The sequence below is a fragment of the Salvelinus namaycush genome, unplaced genomic scaffold (genome assembly GCF_016432855.1).
Source record: "Salvelinus namaycush isolate Seneca unplaced genomic scaffold, SaNama_1.0 Scaffold544, whole genome shotgun sequence".
Classification (NCBI taxonomy): Eukaryota; Metazoa; Chordata; class Actinopteri; order Salmoniformes; family Salmonidae; genus Salvelinus; species Salvelinus namaycush.
Genome location: NW_024061247.1, coordinates 103,947 through 113,233, shown reverse-complemented (window position 1 = coordinate 113,233; position 9,287 = coordinate 103,947). Strand labels below are relative to the sequence as shown.

Sequence of the window (9,287 nt, the reverse complement as noted above, 5' to 3'; positions counted from 1 at the left end):
TCTCCCCCTGTCTCTCATTCTGTCCCTGTCTCTCTCTCTCTTTCTTTCTCTCTCTCTCTCTGTCTCTTTCTGTCTCTCTCTCTCTCTCTCCCTCTCTCTTCCATGTCAGGTCAGATCTGGACACAGAAGTAAAACAGATGTGTGGAAACTCTTCCCTCTTGCCCTCAGCAACACACACATAGTCACACACTGGTACACACACACATGGACACATACACACACACTAGAGCGAGAGAGAGAGAGAGATTTCATTAAACATTGGCTAAAATATATATACAACAAAAAGGACAGTAGCGTTTGTCATCTGTTTTTCATAGTGTACTTAGACTGAATGTGTGATATTGACATAACATGATTGCACTGTGTAGGCCGATGTTACACCAGGTGTAATGTATGTATGTTTACTAGGTAGGCTGTCAAAAAAATCTACAATCAATCACAAGTTGATTTTCCCTTTTCCAGATGTTTGCCACAAGGTCCCTTAGACACTGGGAGAGGCTGACAGAATCACCACTAAAACTAAATAAAGACGTGACAACATCAAGCTACATATGTAGGTCTATACGAATAGTGTGTTTCTTATGTAGATATGCATGAGCGTTGGACACTTCTGCGATCTAGCTCATAGCATAGTTACTGCGTGAAATGTACTTTTTTTCTGAAGAAGAAGGCGCGTCAAAATCCTCTTCTTCCTCCCTCCTCTTTGCGAGGCGTTCCATATGCTGGTCCTCTGCTGCGCGCTCCCGTGTTGGCTCGGTTAATAACTGACTAACGGAATAAGCACATTGACTGAGCTCCCGGTTTCATCCATCTTCTGAAGTTCAGTTCGGAGGTTCGGGTTGGAGACGGTTGGGGGTGTTTTGGGTTTGAAAGTCTAGTTTTAACAGAATAAAAGACATGGAGGCTCGTGGAGTTCTCTCGCTGCTGTGCGTTGCGCTGTGTGCTGGGGCGCTCGCACAGCAGACCGACAGACCCAAGTTCTGGGGTGAGTTTATAAAGTTTGTTTCTAGATAAGAAACGGACTTATTGTTCCGTGTTGTCCAGGTATTGTATGTCTATGTCATTAATAGGGAACTAAACAAGCTATTTGGGGTGAGAAACAAGTTGGAAAGCACGGAGAAGGAGAGAGAGAAAATCGGTATGGTTTCCGGCGAGTCTCTGCGTCTTGGCCAGATGTTGCGTTGGAAGTTTAACAAACAGCCTGTAGGAGCTACAGCGAGCTTAGTAAAATAGATAATGCTTAAATCATATATTAGGCCGTGCCTAAGCTAGCAGAATTGCTGAGCTGGTTTGGTCGTTGGTTCTACTGTATGTAGTTAGGCTACAGTCTATCTAGCTCTCACAGCTGCATAGTATGCTTAGAGTGGGATCGTCAAAGTGTTATCCTCGCCACAGTCTAACTTACCACTAGGGGAGTGAAACTGACCTTAGGTCAACGTTAGGGGCAATCAATCACTCAATCAATCTGTGTAAATTGCTGGGATTTGAATTTAAATCCAATGCAGGATGCAGAATCATTATATTTCTGAGGTTGTTGATTGAATTGAGGCCTTAATCTAAACATATTGTAGCTGAAATATTACTTTTTATTTTGTTATTTGAAGTAGTACAATTTAGTACAATTGATACAACAGTTTTGTACTTTACATTTTTCTTTTAGCCTTTTAGTCTGATTTTATGACCAGCTGCATTACATTTGGTGGCAGCAGTGGGATCTAGGCCTACTTAACTCAATAGTTGGCAACCAGCCAGTTGCCAGCTGGGCCGGCTCAATCTCTAGAGATTTTCCCAACCAGTCCTGAGATTCGAACCAGCAACCCAGCTCTCTAACCTTGAGACTACCGCCATTGAGTAACACATGTTATTGTGTGATTGTGTGTATATGAATCATTTAATTCCAAAATGCTATATATACATTTTCAGAAATGTAGGTAAATGAGCTTTTGCTGATTTATAGAAATTCTGAAAGAGATTGGTGAGTTTTTTCACTATCTAATCATGGACAAATAATCATGTTTTTTTTAATGCTATATATCTACCTCACCCACATAAAAAAAATACTATAGTTTACTATAATATAAATACTTTACTATTACAATAGTTCAACAACTGTCGTGTTTTTTAGGAGTGTAGTGGTTCTGCTGACTGTAGTGTTTTTGAGAACTGTATTGTAGAATTGACTATAGTGTTTTTTCATATATTACTATAGTACACTATAGTATTTCCAGTTTACTATAGTATAACTACTGTAGTATTACTATACTTAAACTATATTATATATTATAGTATTTGCTGTAGTGTTTTTGCAGACTGCAGTATACTGTAGTATTTACTGTAGTGTTTTTGCAGACTGCAGTATACTGTAGTATTTACTGTAGTGTTTTTGCAGACTGCAGTATACTGTAGTGTTTACTGTAGTGTTTTTGCAGACTGCAGTATACTGTAGTATTTACTGTAGTGTTTTTGCAGACTGCAGTATACTGTAGTATTTCCTGTAGTGTTTTTGCGGACTGCAGTATACTGTAGTATTTGCTGTAGTGTTTTTGCAGACTGCAGTATACTGTAGTATTTACTGTAGTGTTTTTGCAGACTGCAGTATACTGTAGTATTTACTGTAGTGTTTTTGAGGACTGCAGTATACTGTAGTATTTACTGTAGTGTTTTGCAGACTGCAGTATACTGTAGTATTTACTGTAGTGTTTACTGCTCTTTTCTATATTCTGATGGGAACACAATTATGGGCTACACTTTTAGAAAAAAAGGTGCTCTCTAGAACCTAAAAGGGTTCTTCAGCTGTCCTCATAGGAGAACCCGTTGAAGAACCCCTTTTGGTTCCAGGTAGATCCCATTTGAGTTCAATATAGAACTCTTTACACAGAGGGTTCTACATGGAATCCAAAAGGGTTCTACATGGAATCCAAAAGGGTTCTACATGGAATCCAAAAGGGTTCTACATGGAATCCAAAAGGGTTCTACATGGAATCCAAAAGGGTTCTACATGGAATCCAAAAGGGTTCTACATGGAATCCAAAAGGGTTCTACCTGGGAAGAAAAGGTTATCCTATGGGGACAGCTGAAGAATCCTTTTTTCTAAGAGTGTATACTTGGCATGTAGGTTTATCACTTATGGATAGCACAAATTGGGATATTGGGGAAGGGAATGGGCAGGGTATATGCAAATTAAATAATGTAGTATTACTATACTTAAAAACACTATTGTATTTGCGGACTGTACTATTTCTGTGGACATTACTGTATTTACTACAGTGTTTTTGTGGATAATACTGTACTATACTGTAGTATTAACTATGGTGTTCTACAGTATACTACAGTATTTTTGTGGATACTACTGTACTATACTGTATGTAGTATTATTAATTATATAGTAAGTACTACACATGATTGAAGGGTACTACAGTGTATAGTATAGTATTCTACACTTTACTACAGTTTACTACATAATTCTATAGTAAGTACTGTAGTATTCTATAGCAAACATTTGTTTTTCTTCCTATGTTGACATCGGTGTGTGTTCAGAGTGTCCGGTGGACCTGTTCTTTGTGCTGGACACGTCTGAGAGTGTTGCTCTGAGGGCCAAACCTCCCAACTTCTACATCGACCAGATCAAAAGCTTTACTGAACGCTTCATCATGGAGCTCAAAGAAATGTAAGATACACACACACACACACACACACACACACACACACACACACACACACACACACACACACACACACACACACACACTATGACTGTCCATTACGGAACGCTGATATTACTTGATGAGTACACAGTATTGTTCATTGTGAATGTGTACATTTACAAAAATGCTGTGTTGTTTGGATGACCCAACTGCTGGGTTGAAGGCTTTGGGTAACTTAGTTGTTTTCTTTAAAAGGAGCGAGTGTGGGTTGTTGACGCTGGGTTATTGAGATGTGGGTCAGATCAGAAGTATCTTGGTAGGAGCATATCTTTTAGATAGTTATTTTTGGTCTCCTGTGAGAGTAAATGTTAATTCCGTTTTTTTTCCTGTTGTATTGTTAAGGTTCAACACTTTTGTAGCTTTAATTAAGCTTAAACAAATGTATGAGTTCCTCAAAAGCTTATGACTATACCAATGTTGGGATAGTTACGACTTTTTTACGAAACGTAATCAGCAATGTAAAATTATTCATATTGTATTAGAATATGTAATATACACAAATATTCAGGGGGTTTTAAATTTGCAATGTTAAACTTAACATGATGAACAGGAATGACATTTACTCTCACAGGTGGCCAAAAATAACTATCTGAAAGCCACGCCCCTAATAGGCTGGCTTCCTGAAAATAACCTATGGATTAGATTAAAAACCCAGCATGAAAGTGAATAAAAACCGTACTGATGGTTAAATTAATCCATGTTTGGGTATTCCGAACCAATATGTTGGATTATTCACACAACCCAACCCTTTGGCTAAAGGGTGATTTGGTTGTCCCCATAGGAGAACCCTTTGGCTAACCCTTTTTGGTTGCAGGTATAACTATTTTGGTTCCAAGTAGAACCCTTTAGGGTTCCATGTAGCACCATTTCTACATTTCTACAGATGTAGCACCATTTCTACATGGAACACAAACGGGTTTTACCTGGAAACCAAAATAGTTTTACCTGGATCGAAAAAGGGTTCCACCTGGAAACAAAAGAAGCCGAAGAACACTTTTGGGACATTTTTTTCTAAGAGTGTTGGTCCTGTTATAGGTAGGTCCTGTAGGTCCTGTTATAGGTAGGTCCTGTTATAGGTAGGTCCTGTTATAGGTAGGTCCTGTTATAGGTAGGTCCTGTTATAGGTAGGTCCTGTTATAGGTAGGTCCTGTTATAGGTAGGTCCTGTTATAGGTAGGTCCTGTAGGTCCTGTTATAGGTAGGTCCTGTAGGTCCTGTTATAGGTAGGTCCTGTAGGTCCTGTTATAGGTAGATCCTGTAGGTCCTGTTATAGGTAGGTCCTGTAGGTCCTGTTATAGGTAGGTCCTGTTATAGGTAGGTCCTGTTATAGGTAGGTCCTGTTATAGGTAGGTCCTGTTATAGGTAGGTCCTGTTATAGGTAGGTCCTGTAGGTCCTGTTATAGGTAGATCCTGTAGGTCCTGTTATAGGTAGGTCCTGTTATAGGTAGGTTCTGTTATAGGTAGGTCCTGTTATAGGTAGGTCCTGTAGGTCCTGTTATAGGTAGGTCCTGTTATAGGTAGGTCCTGTAGGTCCTGTTATAGGTAGATCCTGTAGGTCCTGTTATAGGTAGGTCCTGTTATAGGTAGATCCTGTAGGTCCTGTTATAGGTAGGTCCTGTAGGTCCTGTTATAGGTAGATCCTGTAGGTCCTGTTATAGGTAGGTCCTGTAGGTCCTGTTATAGGTAGGTCCTGTAGGTCCTGTTATAGGTAGATCCTGTTATAGGTAGGTCCTGTAGGTCCTGTTATAGGTAGGTCCTGTTATAGGTAGGTCCTGTAGGTCCTGTTATAGGTAGGTCCTGTTATAGGTAGGTCCTGTAGGTCCTGTTATAGGTAGGTCCTGTTATAGGTAGGTCCTGTAGGTTCTGTTATAGGTAGGTCCTGTAGGTCCTGTTATAGGTAGGTCCTGTAGGTCCTGTTATAGGTAGGTCCTGTTATAGGTAGGTCCTGTAGGTCCTGTTATAGGTAGGTCCTGTTATAGGTAGGTCCTGTTATAGGTAGGTCCTGTAGGTCCTGTTATAGGTAGATCCTGTAGGTCCTGTTATAGGTAGGTCCTGTTATAGGTAGGTCCTGTTATAGGTAGGTCCTGTAGGTCCTGTTATAGGTAGGTCCTGTTATAGGTAGGTCCTGTAGGTCCTGTTATAGGTAGATCCTGTAGGTCCTGTTATAGGTAGGTCCTGTTATAGGTAGGTCCTGTTATAGGTAGGTCCTGTTATAGGTAGGTCCTGTAACAGGTAGGTCCTGTTATAGGTAGGTCCTGTTATAGGTAGGTCCTGTTATAGGTAGGTTCTGTTATAGGTAGGTCCTGTTATAGGTAGGTCCTGTAGGTCCTGTTTGAGACTTACTGTAATGGTGAAAGTAATTTACCTGTAGTTACATTGTTTTGTGTGATATGACATATATTTTTCTCTCTCTGTCTAATGTCTTTGCTAGGCGCCAGCCATGTGACCGGTCCCTGACGTGGAACTCCGGAGCGCTACACTACTCTGATGAGATCATCTTAGTGCGCCAGCTTAGTGACGTCGCCACCGAGCGCCAGGCGCTCATCAGTGACATCAAAGGCATCAGCTACATCGGCAAGGGAACACACACTGACTGTGCCATCAAGAGAGGCATCGCTGAGCTGCTCATAGGGTAACACACACACACACACACACACACACACACACACACACACACACACACACACACACACACACACACACACACACACACACACACACACACACACACACACACACACACACACATACTGCTTCTACACCTGTATTGCTTGCTGTTTGGGGTTTTAGGCTGGGTTTCTGCACAGAACTTTGAGATATCAGCTGATCTAAGAAGGGCTATGTAAATAAATTTGATTTGATTGGATTTGAAAAATGCTCATGTCCCTAATTGCCCTCTGACCACAACCCTTCCCCTGGACCCTCTAATTTCCCAGTGGTTTTTCATTCTCCTTCCTTCACTGTGTGTGTGTGTGTGTGTGTGTGTGTGTGTGTGTGTGTGTGTGTGTGTGTGTGTGTGTGTGTGTGTGTGTGTGTGTGTGTGTGTGTGTGTGTGTGTGTGTGTGTGTGTGTGTGTGTGTGTGTTCAGGGGCTCCCACTACCAGGAGAATAAGTACATCGTCGTGGTAACGGACGGTCATCCTCTAACAGGATACAAGGAGCCCTGTGGTGGGTTACAGGAAGCTGCCAATGAGGCCAGGCAACACGGGGTTAAAGTCTTCTCCGTCGCCATATCACCTGACCAGGAGGTACGACACACACACATAGACATAACCCTTTTAACCTGACCATGAGGTATGATATCATTGTAACAGAGGTAGGTAACCTCGTCTGACTCCTGAAGACTTGCGTTGGCTCTCTGAGCTGTAAGGCCGAGGCTTTAGCTCAGTGGGTTTAACATGTGTCTTGTGGCACGCAGGATACCTACGTTTCTACATCTTCCATCTGCTGGGCGGCAGGTAGCCATCAGGTAGCCATCAGGTAGCCATCTGGTAGCCATCAGGTAGCCATCTGCTGGGCGGCAGGTAGCCATCAGGTAGGCATCTGGTAGCCATCTGGTAGCCATCAGGTAGCCATCAGGTAGCCATCAGGTAGCCATCTGGTAGCCATCAGGTAGCCATCAGGTAGCCATCTGGTAGCCATCTGGTAGCCATCAGGTAGCCATCTGGTAGCCATCAGGTAGCCATCAGGTAGCCATCTGGTAGCCATCTGGTAGCCATCAGGTAGCCATCTGGTAGCCATCAGGTAGCCATCAGGTAGCCATCAGGTAGCCATCAGGTAGCCATCAGGTAGCCATCTGGTAGCCATCTGGTAGCCATCAGGTAGCCATCTGGTAGCCATTTACAGAGGACCAGTAGCCAGAAGGTTGTTTGTTCAATGTACTCCAGGGGTGCTGTCCTGTGACTGACCCTGCTCCAGGGGTGCTGTCCTGTGACTGACCCTGTACTCCAGGGGTGCTGTCCTGTGACTGATCCTGCTCCAGGGGTGCTGTCCTGTGACTGATCCTGCTCCAGGGGTGCTGTCCTGTGACTGACCCTGTACTCCAGGGGTGCTGTCCTGTGACTGACCCTCTGCTCCAGGGGTGCTGTCCTGTGACTGACCCTGCTCCAGGGGTGCTGTCCTGTGACTGACCCTGCTCCAGGGGTGCTGTCCTGTGACTGACCCTGCTCCAGGGGTGCTGTCCTGTGACTGACCCTGCTCCAGGGGTGCTGTCCTGTGACTGACCCTGCTCCAGGGGTGCTGTCCTGTGACTGACCCTGTACTCCAGGGGTGCTGTCCTGTGACTGACCCTGCTCCAGGGGTGCTGTCCTGTGACTGACCCTGTACTCCAGGGGTGCTGTCCTGTGACTGACCCTGCTCTAGGGGTGCTGTCCCGTGACTGACCCTGCTCTATGGGTGGTGTCCCGTGACTGACCCTGCTCCAGGGGTGCTGTCCTGTGACTGACCCTGTACTCCAGGGGTGCTGTCCTGCGACTGACCCTGTACTCCAGGGGTGCTGTCCTGTGACTGACCCTGCTCCAGGGGTGCTGTCCTGTGACTGACCCTGCTCCAGGGGTGCTGTCCTGTGACTGACCCTGCTCCAGGGGTGCTGTCCTGTGACTGATCCTGCTCCAGGGGTGCTGTCCTGTGACTGACCCTGCTCTAGGGGTGCTGTCCTGTGACTGACTCTGCTCCAGGGGTGCTGTCCTGTGACTGACCCTGCTCCAGGGGTGCTGTCCTGTGACTGACCCTGCTCCAGGGGTGCTGTCCTGTGACTGATCCTGCTCCAGGGGTGCTGTCCTGTGACTGATCCTGCTCCAGGGGTGCTGTCCTGTGACTGATCCTGCTCCAGGGGTGCTGTCCTGTGACTGATCCTGCTCCAGGGGTGCTGTCCTGTGACTGACCCTGCTCCAGGGGTGCTGTCCTGTGACTGATCCTGCTCCAGGGGTGCTGTCCTGTGACTGACCCTCTGCTCCAGGGGTGCTGTCCTGTGACTGACCCTGCTCCAGGGGTGCTGTCCTGTGACTGACCCTGCTCCAGGGGTGCTGTCCTGTGACTGACCCTGCTCCAGGGGTGTTGTCCTGTGACTGACCCTGCTCCAGGGGTGCTGTCCTGTGACTGACCCTGCTCCAGGGGTGCTGTCCTGTGACTGACCCTCTGCTCCAGGGGTGCTGTCCTGTGACTGACCCTGCTCCAGGGGTGCTGTCCTGTGACTGATCCTGCTCCAGGGGTGCTGTCCTGTGATTGACCCTGCTCCAGGGGTGCTGTCCTGTGACTGACCCTGCTCCAGGGGTGCTGTCCTGTGACTGACCCTCTGCTCCAGGGGTGCTGTCCTGTGACTGACCGTCTGCTCCAGGGGTGCTGTCCTGTGACTGACCCTGCTCCAGGGGTGCTGTCCTGTGACTGACCCTGCTCCAGGGGTGCTGTCCTGTGACTGACCCTGCTCCAGGGGTGCTGTCCTGTGACTGACCCTGTGCTCCAGGGGTGCTGTCCTGTGACTGATCCTGCTCCAGGGGTGCTGTCCTGTGACTGACCCTGCTCCAGGGGTGCTGTCCTGTGACTGACCCTCTGCTCCAGGGGTGCTGTCCTGTGACTGATCCTGCTC

The 9,287-nt window shown here is 45.9% G+C and overlaps 1 protein-coding gene across 1 annotated transcript in view; it reads left to right on the top strand.

Annotated features, from left to right (window-relative positions):
* The first annotated feature begins 728 nt into the window (after positions 1–728).
* Positions 729–9,287, top strand: part of LOC120041796 (collagen alpha-1(VI) chain-like) — a 34,153-nt gene continuing 25,594 nt past the window's right edge. Inside the window, exons 1-4 of the mRNA XM_038986661.1 lie at positions 729–985; positions 3,538–3,667; positions 6,135–6,335; positions 6,792–6,951. Coding sequence (XP_038842589.1) covers positions 898–985; positions 3,538–3,667; positions 6,135–6,335; positions 6,792–6,951 — 579 coding nt within the window. The 5' untranslated portion in view covers positions 729–897. The remainder of the gene's footprint in view (positions 986–3,537; positions 3,668–6,134; positions 6,336–6,791; positions 6,952–9,287) is intronic.